The sequence below is a fragment of the Gnatocerus cornutus genome, chromosome 6 (genome assembly GCF_029298725.1).
Source record: "Gnatocerus cornutus isolate USDA-ARS CGAHR chromosome 6, icGnaCorn1.1, whole genome shotgun sequence".
NCBI lineage: Eukaryota > Metazoa > Arthropoda > Insecta > Coleoptera > Tenebrionidae > Gnatocerus > Gnatocerus cornutus.
The window spans coordinates 7,820,899-7,840,122 of record NC_142238.1 but is presented as its reverse complement, the minus strand read 5'-3'; the positions used below and the strand labels follow the sequence as shown (position 1 = coordinate 7,840,122).

Sequence of the window (19,224 nt, the reverse complement as noted above, 5' to 3'; positions counted from 1 at the left end):
AGTTTCTCTTGTACTCAAAAAAATACACTCCCGTCAAACAGCCCATTAACAAACCCCGAACTGTTCATTTTAATTAAACACGTCTCTCAAATAAAAGTTTGGTCGGAACCGGAACTGTACCTTTGACGACGGTTTTTGACGGCAGCCGGGGACGGCGGAATTCCCAGCTTTACTCAGCGCGCAATTATGCAATTACTGGCGTTTGGGCAACATAAACATCCGACCGAATTGGCGGTGGTCCGGGAGAACGCGGAGCGTCGTTGCTTGGCAACGAGAGGGGGCGGCGTTGGTAAGGGTGGAAAGAGCGCGTGGACGTGTGGGCCGCCGTTATATATATACGTATGACATTGACAGTTCCCATGGAAACCACCCCGCCAAAGCAGGACGCCGCGTAGATTGTTTGTGCGACACAGACGTTACAACCCCTGCCACCTCCACCGCCCTTTGATGTCATCGTCGCTGTTAATGTCGGAAATTTCAAAGAGCTGTTCAGTCCGGATTCCGCGTATTCAAGAGCAAAAAATGATCATGGGTTAAATTGAAAGCAAGCGACTTACAAATAGAAACGACTTCTTATACAGAAAATGAGTTGATCGGCTTGAGCAACACATTATAATACATACATCAAATAACTCATTTTTGAAGTTATTTATAGAAAACAAACACTTAATGTCAATTGAAACTATCGCGATAGAGAATATCGGGGGGCACGCAAGGGTCAATTCGTGGGCAGCTCTTATTAAATTTCCCATTATGATAATAAGTATTTAGAGTCGGAACTAAAAATAAAGTTGTGATGTAATCAGCTAAAATAAAGCTACATTTTTACCTATAATAAGTATTTACTACCTAGAAACAAACTAGTTTATAAGTAACATATCGAAATGTGACACGTTACGGTTGTTGACATCTGTGGTTTGAGGCAAAAAATAGAAGCTGGTATTGGATTGTTAGAAGGCAACCTGCTTTTGTTGTCTACGAACTTGTGTCCGGAACTGTCAATAAACTTATGCAACTATTGAATATTGATTTATGATTATGACAAACTATATTTTGAAATCGACTGATTTATATCTTTTTTGATTGGCTATACTGCCATTAACCGGCTTTCAGCCTTGGCGCTCCCGAATTGGCGAAAAATGCAAAACTTTGCAAACATAAATAATGAAGTAGTCGCCAGATGCTGATCCGCTGAAACTGGTTTCTGTTTTAATTTATCGTGGAAATTTTCTTCATATTTCCTCACAGTTTCCATTTCAAGGTTATCTGCACGGACTCCTTCCCTTGTCGAATCCGCCGCTTTTATCGTTATACCCACTTCCTGGCATAATAACCGCCAAAGATAATGGCATGCAATTTGTCGCAGCACACAACCGTCTGTTTAATGTCGGAATGGAATGTGTCATCAGATATGTACATTTCTAGTTCCACTCTACTCACCCAAGGGCGTCTCAGCATGTGGGTTTCATATAGCCGAGTTTTGGACCCGTGCCAGATCCACATCACCAGGAAATTACAAGCACCTCCTCAATATCCTAAATTTAACAATAACGTAAGTCACCGAAACTTTCTTCCTTTGTGCTCGTCTGCCAATGAAATTCGGCTTAGGAATTTGCCATTGACATTATATTGCGACCGGACCTAACGTAACTGTAATGGAAGCAACCGTGCGGTTAATGTTATCGGCTAGATGCTTATGCAAATTAGTAGACTTGTGACATTTTAAAACGAGTTCTAATAATGTGTTACTTTGTTGAAGTGATAAAACCAAAAAAAAGTTTGCATCGATTAACATAACTTTTCTTTAATATGCATTTTAGATGCTGACGTTTGGAGTGTTGAATAACTACTTGGACATTCTCTTAATTATTCAAAGTTCAAAGAATTTACGATCATTCAACTTGGAGGACTCATTCAAACTAAACAATGTAGTTTCTAGACAGAAATAGATAAAGTAAAAGCAATTAGGTAATACGATAATAACCTAATAATTAGATGGAGAATGACAACAGACCTGGGGCCATTAGAAAATTATCGAAAGTTCGACCAACTTACGGTCCACTGTAGTAATTTACATTTAATTCCTCACAGCTATTAAATAGGTGTAGCAAAAATCCACATCCTATTGCGAAATCAAATTATTCAAATTGGTTAGATAATTTTGCAGTTAGATACCAAACTAGTCCGAATTAGATCAGATACGATTTTTCTAAAACTCACAGACATACAGAATTATAAGGATTAGACAAGATAGTCGCTATCACGTGTGATTAATAAATTAAACAATAAAAATAAGTTTTCCATCGCACGATGATATCTTTTTAGTCACCCATATGGCAATACAATATTTGTCATGCTTATTTACCTGTTGTTATAAATAAAGTAAGTAAATAATTTCTCGTTATCATTATCGAGAAGGTCGTGCCCTTTGCGATTAGAACTAAAGACGACATGCGTAACGACCGTCACATGTCTCCATTGAATCCAATCGTTGATGGCGCAATAATGGCGGATGTCTATAAATAAATCCCGTGTCGAATGTACTTTCTTTTGTCTAGAAATGTCAATTACCTCCGTCGGTTATGCAAAAAACCGTGACCGAAGCGGAGAAACCGAGTGAACCCAGGGCGCTCCGCTCGTCCTGTCGTCCAGGGAAGTTCGCAATTAGCGCACTTCACATTGCCTGGGTGAAAAGCAATTTGCGCAATTACGTCTCCCCGGACGTCTGTTATTCAAGACTTTAACCTTCAATTTAAGAAAGCGCACAGTCAGACTCTAATGATATTCGTACAAAAACTTGGCTATTGGAAGAGGTTCGAACAAGCTGGACTGGTATGGTAATGCGAGTTTGATTTTTGCGGTGTACGGTCTTCACCAATTCATGTTTCTGCTTAATTTTATACATTGATGGAGTTGGTTAAAGTTGCAAAACCAAACTCTCTGGGCTTTACGATTCTGGCGACCTCATAAACTTGGGTATTCAGTGAGCCTGCGTGGGAGAGGAGATAGCGGCATCCAATGCATCGCAGACGGCGTTATTTATAGGCCAGTTACATGGATGTCTGCGTCCATAAGCAAAATTTACGAGCCTTGCGCGACATTATAATAGGAGACAAGCCACTACTTCAGAGAACAACGTGGGACTTCGAGCGGCACCCTAAAACACCCAAATGAGGGAAACTCGAAGGTATAAATTGCCGAGTAATACGATACGATCGAGGAAAATACCAAATTTTTTCACACGAACGAAATAACCCGACATCTGAGAAGTGGGAACAAAGACTCAACAAAAGAACGGGGGTAGAATTCCTACCTTCGTGACTAATGGTGATGAGGTGTTCGGTACGCCTCGTTATAGCCTTTTGACTTTCTTGAAATTATAGTTCACAGCGGTTTATATCAAGTATCTAAACATTAACCAATTAGTGTAGTTAAAAAGTTTGAGTCATCCGTCGTCCCCAAGAAGCGGAAGCGTTAAAAATTGACGGTTTAATTTGCGATAGTTCTGATCGAAAACCGGGGGAAGCTTTCCCGCGAGCCCGATAAATAATTCAGTTTATTATCCGGTTGCGAGTCAAGGTTATGAACGATTTGTTTAGCCGCCCCTCGGCCAAGAATGTGGAAAAAGGTTCGTTGACTCGTCGGATAAGGAGGGTTCCATTGAATTTTTGAAGGCGTCTAGGTGAGAAATCCCTGAATAATTCAGTCACCTGTCTGGTAGGTGGTTGCCCCACGGGCTGAAAGTCGCATTCCATCGCCACATGTTGCCCTTATGCCCCTAAACCGGATTGAGAGCATCACCTGCCGCTCCTCAAGCTGCACGAACTTTTGCGTGGATTAACCGACAGCTGCTTCCGCGCCCTTCTTCATGGAGACAAACAACATCCTGGTGCTTAGACGTCAAGCATTCAGCGGAGGCGAATATTATGGCACTTTAATATTGATGAGAGCTGATTCATTCAAATTCACGTATTCGTCGGCGACTCTATTTGCATACGAGAACTGTGTTATTTTCGTGACGTCTCCCCGCTGGCAATTCAATTTTCGATCGAAAACACCGCAAGGTCATTTCAAAGGCAAACCGTCCGCCATTTCCCTTATTAATCTAAAATGGCGAAGCTTTAACGCGAATTTATAGGTGTCACTGTCGCCGGGACGCAAACTTAATTAGCGACCATCAAACTTGAAAACTGGGAGAAAAAGTTTCGCTCGACTTGTGCGAGCGAAGAAAACTTTTATATCAGTTCAACACGACTTGGAAACTTTAATAGTAAAAGTTGGCGTGTTTATTTTTAATCCTCCAAGAGAAAAAACGACGACTGAAATAACTGGGGACGTTTCATTGGATTAACGGTCTTTCAGACTACCATGAAATCATCTCTTGTATTCTACCCAAGAAGCGTGGAGAAACCACATTTATTCTTCCTGTCCCAAGGACAAAATACACATGCGTGAACCGGAAGAAGCGCTAATGACGTGACAAAAGCCGATTATTTGGACGGAAAATCCAATTGCAAAAATACAGGTCACGTAAAATGCGATAAGTTGTCGTGTTGGGAGCACGCTTATCAGCTTCTATTGTTTTGCTGCTTTTACTTTTGTAGTAATGAAAAAGAAATTTATTTTTGTTAGTGCGAAAGTTTCCAGGGGTGAATCAGAAAATGGATGAATGGACACAAACCCTTCTTTTGCTAGTGGTAATTCGTGGATTAATTCGTGACGTCTCTTTTGTCCTGAAATTACCATGGTTTCTGTTTTACTACCATCATTATGGATTGGTTCGTGGTAATGACTCAGCTTTTTCACCCGGGGCAATGTTTCACCATAAATCTTGTCTTCCGAGGGACAAGCGAGAATAATGACAGGACCTTTCTTTACCTGAACCCAGGCAATTTATTTTTTGTGCACCAAAAGCATTTGAGTAAAGTGTAAAAATTTACAAGTTGCTGTCCGCACAGAATAGCTTACAAACCGCAGGGGTTTCACCAATATTAGGCTCAAGGCCATGTTCGCCAAACTAAGCCAAACTAAGTCAAAAATTGCATTAGAAGAAAAGACGAAGGTTGCTGTCCATGGAAATCATTTTGCCAAACTCCATGAACTTGACCTGATCCGTAGGAAAAACGTGGCCTTGTCAATGATCTATTTTTAGATTGTAATTTATCTAAATGTAAATGATGATAAGAAGCGATTAGCACAAATGTTGCGTAACACCACAAAACTACCAATTCACGTTGAATTAACAGGCTGGAAAAAAAATCACCAACCTCGTTTCGAAATAATTATTGAGACCTGCTGTTTCAAGGACGTAAAAGCTATTTGGTTGGGGTTACATGAAGTTATTTAATTAATTGGCGACGCCCAGCGCCCGCTGCCTTTATTTTCCGGATCAATTGATCGAACAATAGACTTTGGTAATTCACGGAAATACAAACCGTGAAGTCTCGACAAAATTGACCAAGTTTTTATATCGTATTCTTGTGTTCTCACATCACGAAACCGAAAGTTGGTGGCATCACAAATAAAATATAGCACAGAATGCATTTAAGAATTCATTTATTAATTAACAGACGTAACATACGTAATTTATGTGAAACTAAGAAATTTTCATTATTCCAACGAAAAATGCTAATTGAAGAAATTTGCATTGTTAGTCAATTCTAATTAATTCTGAATACATGATTATCTAACACATTCCTATTTGTGTATATGGATGTGAATTGTATGGCGATGAGAAACTCGTTTGAATAAAAGTCAAGGTGAAAAACAAAAATGTATTTTGCACATTATCATCCATCAACGTGAAATAGCATCACTCAACTTTATCTGAGAAACGATCGAAGGTATTCAACTTCTACCCACGACACAAAAAATCGGCAAGAAATTGGATTGGAATCAATTAGAAATCAGAGCAGTACTATTTTATTGAATAATTATATAGGGGGAGTGTAATTTTACTGAGCCGATAATTGTACTCGTGAAAGGAGCTAATTAGCAAAGAGAGGCGGATTTCCTTCTGAAAAAAAAAAACTGGGGAATATAGTATACACCCACGTTTGACACTGTCTAGCTCGTGTCCAATAAAATTTCCAACTTTACCATTAATTGCTTGATTTAGCATTCATTTGGGTGAATGAAGCCTTGACGTGATTTCCACTTTAAGTGAATTACAAAAGCAGCCAATATCTCAAAGCTAAAAGAAATTAATCTAAATGCTTAAATCGATGTAAAACATACAAAGAACGGTGATGGTTTGAATGAAAGTTTTAAATGTCACCAGAAATGGAAAGTCAGGTTTTTAGAATTTTTATGAAATGGTATCAACAAGATGCTCTAATATTTTTGTGATGTATCCAAAAGAATTGTTATTATCACCTTCAACCATTTTCACTTTTTTTTCTTATTAAAAATATTGGAGTGAATTTGTTCAGAATTTCTTTTCAATAAGTGAAAATTCCAATCAACTTCAGCTCGAGTGGTTGTTAAGCCAAATAATATGAAACGCTGATAAATTCTATTACAGCACTAAATTACCCTTTAATCTTCCTCATAGCTAATTCTGATAACACCAAAATCATGATAACTCGTCTCCTATTGTATTGTAAAACGATACATCACTGTTTTAATGTTTACGCTAGTCATTCCTTTTTAACCTTATGTTGGGCATTATGAAATAATAAAGAGCACCGCTATAAATTCAACGTTCTAAAACCGGAACATCAAGAATAAAGAGGGTGTTTATTTGGATTTCAGCGCTCATAAATTTTTCATAATGAAACAAAACACATTTCATTCAATGTAACTTTAAAATTAGAACTTGTTCCTCGGTATTTCAAACTTTGCTGCTTATCCACTTTCAGTTTTGAAACTCGGGGCTGTCAGTTCGACGCGTCATTAATCTTCGCCATTGTTTTGGGGAGAATTTTGCAAATCATTTAACTTTACTCTGAATGGGGAGCAGCCCTATGTATGCATGTCAGGGAATGAAAGAAACCCGGAAGTGAAAACGCGGAGAATAATGATAAAAGGTGAATCCTTAAAAAGTTAAAAATGATCTTCACGAAGGTTAACGAATTTGAGAAGTCTTTTTTCTCCGGGATTCTCCAACCCCCGCATTCCGGGTTCAATTATTGGAGTTGTGTGAGTCAGCGTGTGCACGGGTTGGTAACCATAGCAACTCCCATCCCTTAGTGTTATCCCGTAACTTTATAGATGTTCCCATTTATATACGAGGGACTAACTGAACAATTCCGATCGGAATTCGATTAATTCGCTCTCAGGAGAGAGTATTTCAATTTATTTTTCGAATGCTTTTACTTGATATCACGAACAAGGTCGCATTGTTTTCCGCGTAATCACATAATCGCTGTTTGCTCGTGTTTATCATCTCGTTTATGTTTTTTCATTGTTTGCGTTGAAAGTATGACGCAACCGACAAAGTAATTATTACTCGTCTTGATATCTTCGTGTTTTTGTCGAGACTGTGTTGGCGATGAGCATATGATTACTTTCGATATTGTCCATGGAAAATGACTGTCAATTAAAATAAATTGCTATGCTTGCGGTCGCTAGTATCTACCGCGAAGATTCCATTACAACATTAAAAAGCATGCAACGACAAGTTACTTGCACGCCAAAACTGTTGCTATCTCAATCAAGACTATCGTGAATGGGTATGAAAATCGACGATTCACAAAGAAACTAAATGTCATCACCGTCAGATGGTGCTTCAACAAACGGTATTGAGGAATAAAACGGCGAAAGAGATTGCAGAAATTCTCCACAAAGTTTTAATATGTCGGTTGCATGCCCGACTGGAAGTTTTCAACAAACTGATATAGCGAACAATAACGTAACAAAACAATAACGACAGAGAGCGCCCGAATTTCATACCCACACAGAAAATTATCATTGTACTGTTAAAACACGTAAATTTAAGCGAATCAAGTTCTGCAAAGTGTTCGAAATTTGTTTGTTTGCTAAAACGCTCCGTTTGTTTTAAGTTAAACAAAGCTCGTCCGAAAGTCAACACAAATAGTGGGAACAAGTCATGCCTAAGGCTGTCTTTTATTAATACCACCCTGATAATTGGCTTTCTTTGTCCAAATATTTTTCAACCGCGATAACGGACGCGCTGGTTTCGGCAAACAGATAAAAAACAATCAGACAAATCTTATTTGGGCCAATTTCCACTGAATTTCGTGGAGAGAGAAACGACCACTCTAAATCGTGTTTTAATCGCACTCTGCCGACCCGCGAACCGTTAAAATTTATGCTTTCTACTATCTGAGTTTTGAAACGTTTGTTTTTGCTTTAATTTATACAACGACTTAAAACAATAACCTTATTTATAATGAATACAACAATGGCGATTTTTTTCCATGTTGTTCACAAACACTACTACTGCTCAACGACTGTTTATTACTCCTATTACATAAATGGATTTTATCGATGGCTGTCTGGGAAAATGGAAGTGTTCTATTTTACACAATTCGGGACAAAATGTAGATAAAATTTGTTCTGACTTGACTCTATCGTGATCAGAATACTAGTGAATATCCACAAAGGCTTTAATATTTGAACTGACCCTAAGGCCACCAACAACACCACAAGAAATTGTTGTTTGCCAAGTCTAATTTCACGACTAAACGAATTTCGATTACTTTCATGTTTTTGCTTTAATATCTTCAGTTAAGGAGAACCAAGGAATTAAAACTCGTAGTTTCGAACAAAACTAGCTCAAATTTATTGAAATCTGTTGTGAGATGCAACGGTTAGAATCCGGAATTTTGCCGCACCAAAACCAATCATATTTCATTGATGTGAATAACCAGGAATTCTCTTTCATGGCCGAGTGGAATTGCAAATTTCCAATTATTCGAAGTCCCACAACAATTGGGTAATAAATAGAACGAATATGTGGGATTAATTAAAATTCGTTTAATAAAGTCGTTTCTATGACGACCTAAGAATCGTACTCATTAATAAGAACAATACCACTCACACAATCCGAGAATTATGTAAAGTCGTAACAGCATTATTATCCAAATGGAAAGGTGCCCGAAGCGAGCATCTGCATTCCAGACACATATACGTGACATCTCCGGCCCCGTATTATTATTATACATTCACAATCGAGCTTGGCGCGGTTCCACAGCTCGAACTTCTGCATATAAATTAAATTGTTGTGTTATGTTCTCTCTCCGGTTATTTGCTTTCGCTGGCCGACCTTTGCGAGCAACCTCGGGCTGTATTTACCATTATTCAGGTTACCACCGGAGGAGCAGCAGGTAAACGAAACCGGCCCTCGGTCTCTAATCACACTTCCAAGGTCGACAACCCCTCGACGCCGATATTTTAGCTTTGGTGGAGTTTTCTTTAATTCACGAAGAGGAGCTAACAACTTAACCTTCAAATGACCGCTAAGTCGGAGACACCACGTGGTCGAAATCCTCGTTTTGAACGAATTGATTTATCGACGATTAGCAACGAGTGTCAGGACGTGAGAGATAACATCAGAATTTTTATTTTTATCTAAATCGCGATTAGTTTCCTGTGTGGTTAAGCTTCTCTTGTTCAAACAAAAGTGTATGAAAAACAATTTGGGTTATCGTTAACGCAATATTTGCTATCTACGTTGATATTTGCAGGGGATTGAAATTCGTGACCGATAAAATGGTGCGTTTTTCGGAGGAACGCTTTGCAAAATGAACCTTGAGTGGACTTTCTGCTCTCAATTCTGCTTTCTCAACGAGTAGAATAAAATCACGAGATTACTTCACTTGTAGGTTCAGCCGCACTCGCTTTTTATCCGGAGAAACCATTTGCGGTAAAAAGAAGTAGTCTCGTCCAGAGTGCCAATGTAGGAGATTTGCATGCAATTTATTTCAATAAATGTCAGTTGACCGCGTCGCCGATACTGCTATTTATAAAGCAATCAAAAAATGTTCTGCAATGAAAATGAAACGGAAAATTGTGTTTCCATTAATTCTTCAACGGTTGGAACGAATCATCACATCCGCAACGGTTTCGTAGGAGTAATTTAGAACCACAATAAAAAATTCATGGCGCGGAGGAGTGCTCATTGTTTCCGACATTTTTCAGATTACCTAAAATGGAGACGGTAATCCCTGTATCACGCTAGCGTGAAATTAATTTACTTGTTCAGCACAATGAATGGAAAATGGGTTATGTTCCAGCCTGATCTCGCCTTACGTGGATGTATGGCGGATTATTGACAGAATTAATCATACAATAACAAGACCAAGGTGAGCATGACATCGAATCCATGCCCACGTTGGACAAGTCCCATCACAATGACCTTGCAAAAAACATTAATCTTTTATTGTGATGCATTTTTGATCCCAGACTTATCGAAGTGAACGATAAAAGATACATGACTCATCCTCAAGGAAAAATTCTGCATTTCGAATCGTTGTGCAACGTCAATGCACTAATTACCTAAAAAGCTTTGATCTTCACTGCACCATATCGTCACGCTCTGTTAATCTGATTAATGACAGCTCTTTATTGTTAAATCTAACAAAATTGCTTTTACTTTCCACCAAATCGCACAGCGTTAAATAAATCACTTTCGATCGGAATTTTCATCAGGCTCAAAAATTTATCGGACTTGTTTCCCAATGGGTTTTGATTAATGGGAAATCAACGATGCATTTCGTCGACCGGATTTCCTCGAAATTACGCCTCGAGCCGAATAATACAAGCTAAATTATATAGCGATAAGACGGGCTAATTACACATGGGGCCAACGATCCAGCAGGGGCGGAACAGGGAAATTTCACCATTAAAAGCAAACTTGAACTGTAGCTAAACAAAACATCCGACAAATCATTTAAGCTTACTTGGATTTGCTCTTTGCAAATTTGAGCTAAACTAAATTAAATAATTACAAAACATTCTTGAGGAGATTTACCGCTCGCTTAGGCAACTTTTCGCTTTTTCTTATGTATATTAATGGAGTAATTGGAGCTCGGTTGGAAAAGAACAACAAAAAACTGTTCAATAGAAGACTTTTGCTCCCAGTTGGAGCAAACGCATAATCGAAGTCGCTCGAAGGTGTTGTGGTGAAGACAAATCTTCTAATGATACGGTTGATAATAAGGGGCTGCAATTTAGTTCGCGCCGCCCCTGAACCTGCCGCCTTCCATACCGGGCACGAAGAAGCACTAAATCAATAGCGCAATCTCGGTTCTGGGCGGACGGCACGGAGAATAGCTTAGCGGTACATAATGGCCCCTCGATGGGCGGTTTCCTCCTCGGCTTTAATTAGGACTGCAATGCTGTTTGCACTCGTTGGATTAGCCGCTAAGTCGTTGCTGATTTCCGTTATATTTTTCGTTGGCGGCGCAGAAATTTGGCAAACGACCCAATATCGTGACGTTACATCAGAATGTTTTGGCAAACAACCCTGGCCGAGGGTCTTGATGGATTTTTAATTAGTCATCGATACTGAATGGAAACTTGAAGGTTTTATCGTGGAGCCCCACGTCTAATCTAGATTAATATACATCAAAGGACAATCTAGAATTAATTAGTAGCCTTATTACGTAGTGTTGTGACGGCGCTTCATGCAAAATAAATGAGATTCCAACGGAGATCAAACACATTTTTATGCTGGAAACTTGGTGACGAAACTTCGAGTAACTCATGAACAAAGAGTAGACATGGTACAGAAAGTGAAGTAGGTCAAGTCGATAACTGTGCGCTGTTCCGAATTGAAATTATTCATTATTATGCAACAACTTTGAAAATTTATACAATAATCGATCCTCACGTATCAACAAAAAACGACAACCAGTTCAAGCAAACAAGATAATAAAACCTGACACTAACCCAATTTGTAACCATTACACTGAATTCGAAACAAGTATCGGAGATGTCTTATCTCTTTAAAAATTTACCTTGGACGCTTTACTCATCATTGAACTGTCCTCTGAGTGAATTTTCCCTACAAAAACGGCTTTTTGTGCGCCGTAACGAAGCTATTAATTCCATTAGTGCGGAACAAAAGCCGTTTTCTGCGGTTTCATCTCATAAATAACGCGGAAACTATTTTGCAACACTTCCCCCTTCGCATTGTGAGCCAGCCCTCACAATATAGATTTTTGAGCTCGTCAACTTGTTCTTACAATTTAACACATGTCGGTCGTCAGAAGAGCGATCATATTACAGGATATAGGCGGGAAACCCGTTAGTTGTAAATCCCGTTAACTCTAATGGGCAAAAAGTACCAATCATCAAAAATCCCGCCACCCACTGCATGTTGCAAATTTAATGACACCCCTTAATTGACCGGCAGACTCTATTTCCAAATTTGACAATTCTCCTGAAAAATAAATTCGCGTTTCCCATTCAGCAATATCGACCGATTTTTTTTAAGGTGACAAAAACAGAGTTCGACCGACGTCATATCGTTTTTTTTTTCTGTTACCCTCGAATACACAAACAACTCCCGAGTTAGAAAATGTGACGGTGATGTATTCTCCCCCGAAAGACGAGTTTCAATGGGAATAATGACGTATAACCATTTCAGTCACGTTCTGTGAACAGGACTCAAATGTGTAGCATTTCAATTACGGTTAATTGAAATTTACAACTGATAGTGACGTGCGAGAGACATTGCTTAAATTGAGGAACACCCAGACATTTACTGATAGGTATGCCAGGTGGAGATGAAACGGTGGAAAATTTTCGGAAGAATGGGGCAGTTTCTCTGAATCATCCAATGAATAACGCGTTTAATTAATAAACTCACTCTCTATCGCTTGTTTACGTCAAAGTATCTGTAATCGTATCAGTGACTCCGTGAGAACACGATTACAATTAGTAACAGTGATAAGAATTACTACGCAAAAGAGTCGCGGTTTATCTTGTATGAATTGTCACAAGTGCATTGTTTTTGTAGGGTCAAAAGTACTCGAGAATGAAAGAGATTGAGTACTACAATCACTTAAAGATATCCATGATTTTAAGTCTTTTGTCTTTACATCCTCATTGTTCGTCTATCTTCCAAAACAAGATCCATTATACTTACATTGGAAATATTTCAGATAAATGGGATCGTTCTCGATCCTGATCGTATCTTCGCTTGATGAATAGAATTTCGGAGAAAAAATCCCGACAGATGAAACCTTTTTTACACTGAACTTCCTCAGGTAACTACAGTCAAACGGGTTCGGATCATTAACCCATTTGTAGCCAAGGCATTCAAAGCCATTTTAGCCTACATGGGAATCACAACATGTGTACATTTTTTAATCCAATTATGATGGTTCTGGTTCATTTTGGTCACAATTTAATGATACTTTTCACCAATTAAGGAAGCTTGTGATTATGTAAATAACTACCAACTCCAATCAGATACTGTTTAATTTGCTCATGATGAGTTACAACAGTTTCCACTATCGGACTTTTTTCCGGAGGAAAGGTAAAATCTAGTTTAATTCAGGTCCGGGAATCACCAGATATGGATCTCTCGTGGCGTCCAACCTTGACTGGCGGTAATGGTAAGATCGTGATATAGTCGGACATGGAGGTGCCCATCCCGATAGCCCCAGGAGAATCAGGTCCGTGGTTGTTGCTCCTTTGTTGAGGATCGCATAGTCACGGTTACGTTAATGGCACTTGCTATTGTATGCCGCTCCGAGACCATTATTATTGTTGCAACGACGAAGAACCCCTCTCAACGCTCCTTGCTCCACGATCGATCTAATTACCATTCAGCGTGCGTTACGAAGACAAAAAAAGAAAGGAAGAGAAAAAGTGCGCCAAGCCGTTAGTGACGAGATGAACAGACAACGAAGACGTCGCAAATCTTCCGAGTTCTAGTTGGTCATTAAAAGTAAATTGCTTGAGTGTTTCGGAATACTGCGGAGGCTTCATCGTTTAAATTGTTAACAGTGGCACTTCTCAAGTGCTAGACAGAAATACTCGAGGGGAGTCGTTGGAAATGCACGATTTCGACCCTTCTAGTTGTGAACTTACACCTGGTCTGAGGTTCGGCTAAATATTTCACAGGATAGACATAATGAGAGAGCTTCCGTTTTTAATCACCACCCATATAAAGAAATAATCAGCATTCCAACCCTGGCGCGAAAAATCCATCTGGCATCCGGTTGCACCACGAAACCTATTTATTATTTATAGCATTTTAATTATCGCGGCTTGTGGGCGTCGAGTTATTTTTTTCCTTCGCTCTTTAGTCCTATTGCATTATAAATAAACACAGAGTTGGCAGACTCCACCGCGCGTAGTCAAAGGAAATTCCGGTAGTTAACGCATAAATTGTACAGTTTGATGTTTGGAAGATCGTCGTCGCCTTTTGGCCGGAAGCCAAACAACAAACCCATCGGCAGACAAGTGAACGTCACGCACGTTGCGTTGTTCTAAAGCTAAAGGAACAAGAATTGTCCCCACATGGCGTGTTCAAAGTGTCTTGACCTTGGATGTCATTGAAGCCGTAAAACCGATGCCATACAATTACCACATCCATCACGGAGATTATGGATCGCTACGTCCGCATCCATCATGGCAAATGCGCCGTTTTATTAGCGGTTCTACTTTTTTTCCGGTCGTTCGATACTAAGGGCTTTGTGTGCCGAACACGTACGACATGTCGCTGATTTTATAGCCGCCATAAGGCGATTTTACACAATATCGCATTTTTCAACGGCAAGACATAAACAATCTAAGTGGAAAAGCAAAACTAGTGAGAGTAAAGCTTTCCTTATAAGCGCACGATGGACGTTCCAATTTTTTTAATTACTGAGTTTATAGATAGTTCAGGGTTTACGTGCTTTTAAATTAAATCCTACGAAATATTAATATTCTGGGTCCTCTTTGAAGCGCCTTCGTCGCCCCTAGAGCTCATAAGTTCGTGTCAGGCAACAGAAATGACATGTTGGCTTGTGCCATTTTCACTTTCTTTCGTCCTCACGTCGTGGATCAGATGCAGATTATTTATATTTCTAAACTTTTGTGCTGAAATGAAATTCGTGTTTTCCTTTGGTAGTAATTTTAACTGCCAATCAATTATTTATGGGCTGTCAAACGCAAAATCCAGAAAGAACACGAAAAGTTTAAAGTACTTTTTAATCGTGGGCAAGAACAATTTTCTGTATACAGAAAGGGTGCTAAATGATAAAAATTGAAGTGTTTAAGGTTCGCAGTTATCATTTTCTATTATCATTATCATCAAGTCGCGTTAATTATTGCTTGTTTTTTTACTTTGTGTTGTGCGTCACACTAGGTTAACGACTTGGCACAACTATTTGCACGATAAGCTGCTAAATAGTGTCAACTAGTTTTTGTTGGAATTATTGTAAAAACAAAGCGCGAACGGAGGTTTCCGTCAGCAGAACATGTACTGTTGACTTCCAAGCTGCAAAGGTTAATTTCCCTCAAATAATTTTAAACGTTTCCCGACAAACAAGTGCATTTCCTGAGGGCGAAAACAGGGGAAAAGAAGCCCCTTTTTGCGTAGGCGCCGGCCGTTCCCCTGAGACGAGGATAGACAACCGTTCTAAAATGTAATAAAAGAGGCCATATATTTTCAACAAGCACTTCGATCCCTAGCAACCTCCCGCTGCGCGAGCATCTGGCCCTAGATCCTCCACCCAGATTCTTTATTTTTCGAAAGGGGATCACTAAAAATACCCTAAACGTCCATTAAAATCGTGAATAGGAAGAGTTGTGGGAATAACAGCATACGCTCGACTGAACACGAATGAACGTCGGCCATTTTGTCTTTAATTGCGATCGAAGGAGTTTAGCATCTGACCCTAAGTCTCAGGGTCACAAGAAACTCCAGACAATGCGTGTGACGCGGGTCAGGAAGTCATCAATCACGATCACATAATTTTAATATCGAGTGTAAACTCACCTTTATCGAGCGGTTCCGGCGATGTTCCTCCGTTGGCGGTGACTTCCAAAGCAGGCTTTCCAGATCGCTGCTTCCTGCCGTTGACACTTGTCGCCGAAGAGGAGGTCACTGATAATCCTCGGACAACGCGGCTCTGGATGGCAATAATTAACTTAATTAGTCTCACGGTCGGGCGACAATTAATTATTGGAGTTAGGATAAAACGTAGGTTTCAAGGATTTTATAGGCAACTTCGCTAATTATCAAACATTTCTGCTTTCTAGCGATTTATTACGCACGAGGTCATACGAGTTCATTCAATCTTGCAGATTTCGGGTCTAATTAACGACGCTTACCCTACAGCGATAACATCAAGGGACAGAAATTTCATAACTTGGGACGTTTCTACCCAACCCAAATTTTCGAAAGGAGATAATTATAATTCGCTCAACAAACAAAGACAAACTGGTTTCTCAGATTTATGCAAAAGGAGAAGTCTGCAAGGTGAAATTCTGTTATATAAAACAATCACGTAATTTTTATAGCGATACAGCCTTCGTCCATGCGTCTGAATTTAGCGCAGATGCATCTCTGCGATGCTATGTTGCAACGGATGGAAATGCCGATGCCGGTTTGTTTTTAGAAACATTTCTAACGTGTTACGAGCAAGCTAAATTAATGAAAAATGTACATAATTGCAATGCAAGTTTCATCCAACGGTGTTAAATCCGTTGTAGGTGATTCAAAGGTTAAGCACCAATCACCGCAACCATTAGAAGTTAATATCCTTAGGATCAATAAATGATTTGTTGCGAAAACAAATCAAACGAATCAATTTGGACGCGAAAGGTTTTTCATCAAAAGCTTCCATCGATCATTGCTAAAAATACGTGTTCAAAAACAAGTGAAATAGATTTGAGTCACCCGCATTCTATAATGTGTATCTTAGCATTATTAGATAAACTAGGTGCGTTTACATATATGTACAACTTTCTTATGACCTTATGAATGCACGGTTGCTGAACAACTGTTCCAGATTTTAATAATTATCCACGAAAAGTAGGAAATAAAATCAGCTTTCGTTGCGAAGGTTGCAAAAGGTCGAGTGGGAAGTTATCCTGATCAAATTGCATCCTTTGTGCTCGCGATGGTTGATTTTCTCGTTTTTGATCCGTTTGGCATTCGAATTCGTAGCCGTTAATCATTCAACAGTTTGAATATTTTATGACCTTTGTAGAGCAATTTGGCAGATGCCTGTATAATTGATCGAATGGTTAGGTAACAGGGACAAAATAAAAAAAATGTGAAAAAAAATGAAAGATTTATCCCCGGCGGATTGGGTCAAAGAAAGGTCAGCAATAAACCCACTCGAAAACCGGTCAGTTGATAAACGATCCCGAATTAGCATAATCCATAACGTGCCAACGAAGTCTGTTAATCTGGAAGAGCGCGAAATTTTAATGAAATCCAGAATTTGGACAGGTGCTTTCACGATCAAACAAAACCAATTTAAGTCGATCCTAATTTACAATTTTCAGCCGCCGTCTGCGCTTAATTTATTCAATTCTCCTTTATGGCTGCAACGACTCGCGCTCCATTAATCTCGACAGTGGGCAAACCGGTTGCAGGGACGCCGCATTTTCCGCGCTGGAAAAATCCGGGCGTACGTCACGTGGATGGAAATCGCGTCTAATTAATCCGGGAGACGGCGGCCACCTGCGTTGAAACAGCGCCCCCCGTTTATCGATCGGGCACATTTTAACGGGCACTACTTACACAGCCGCCTCCGGGGGGCGATTGCACCGAACATCACAGCACTGGCCCCGGCGGGGTCACAAAGCACCAGAACACTGAAAAGGGTGAAAGCACTGAGGTTTTTCTGGAACAAATAATACGCGGAACAAAGAACAACGTGTTCACTGAGCTCCGCAGAGTGTAGTGCGGCCGAAGCGTCTGGGGCGGAGTGCAGTCGGCTGGGCAGGGCGCAACTCGGGCGCAGTCGCCGCCGCGCCGCCATCGACTGCAGTTTCACGGAAAAAAGGCGAAACCGGCGGCGATTCCTCTTTGCCGCTTTAGGTATTTATCGACGAGTCCAGAGAATCGGTGACACCAGGATTGAGGACGCCGGAAACGGGATGCGGACACGGCCGGACTCGGACCCACCTATTGATTTCGGCGGTTCGGCCGCCGGCTTTGTCTGGAGGAGAAAGGGTGCGATAGGATAATGCTGTGGAATTCAAGCGCAAGTGACGATTATTTGCAGGATTCGTCGTGACCCAAAAACCAGATTTATTGATAAATCACCGTGCGAAATGAATTCAATGAAAGCGTCTCCCTGAGACCAAACTGGTTTTGCTTTTATTAAGGACAAGTTTGTTTTGCGACCTGGAACGTTTCGAGATCGACAACAAAGATTACTTGCAACGGATTCCAAAAACGAAAAAACACTCAGATCAACGAAACTTTCCCAGTAAACAGAAAAACTAAGCTTCTTTAAATCTTTTATTTAAGGATGCAAAAGCAGCTACAGACAGATGAAGATATTATCTACTGTAATACATATGACTAGATTCCTCCTTATACTCTTCCAAAGTTGGAACTATCAACAAATCAACCTTTTTTGGACATTTAATATAAAGTTGGTATGTTCGTTTAGGCGTGCCATAAATCGTTCTAACTGTAGTTTTGACCTGAAAATGGAAATCATATCTGTGTTTGGCACAATTCAAAGGGCAAAGCAACCCGGAAACTCCGAAAAATTAGCTACAGCCAGTCGAATAGAACAAAAAGCTCGTAAATCTCTGACTACTACAGACGCTAATAAAAAATGCTACCACTCTTCAAAACACGAGCACTTAAATTTATATCACGTTAACCAAATAATCCTAATTTAGATGAGACTTAACACATTTTGACACTTTATCGTTTAAACAAATATAAGGTCACAAGTAACAAAAAATCCCCAGTGAATTAGAGGTCACTGAGGTCGTTTTATATACACGTAAACATTATGTACATATCCATACGGTGAATGTATCTAAAAATGGCATGTTAAGTATGTATGAACATGGCTTTGTTTGCATAAATCGCATTAACCACCACAGTGTTTACAAATTTGCACACAATGTTATTTTTAGATGTTTTTAAAGAAGTTCGTTAAAACGGGGTTAGCGTCCGTAGGCTACAACGTTTAGCAGAAAACCCTTTAATAATTCCTCGTCTAATCTTCATTAAAGTGGCTTTCGTCACTAAACCCATTTCTCTTGGTTTTAATTAAATAAATAAACAGGTTTAGCTCATCCTAGACTTCCAGCCGTTCTGGCAAAGATCTAATAAACCCG

General features: G+C 39.7%; 1 protein-coding gene across 4 annotated transcripts in view; it reads right to left on the bottom strand.

Annotated features, from left to right (window-relative positions):
* Window positions 1-19,224, bottom strand: part of Kdm3 (Lysine demethylase 3) — an 84,052-nt gene that overhangs the window by 20,395 nt on the left and 44,433 nt on the right. For all 4 annotated transcript variants that reach the window (XM_088038869.1, XM_088038871.1, XM_088038870.1 and 1 more), the window contains exon 7: window positions 15,905-16,037. In XM_088038869.1, the coding sequence (XP_087894995.1) occupies window positions 15,905-16,037 (133 nt within the window). The remainder of the gene's footprint in view (window positions 1-15,904; window positions 16,038-19,224) is intronic.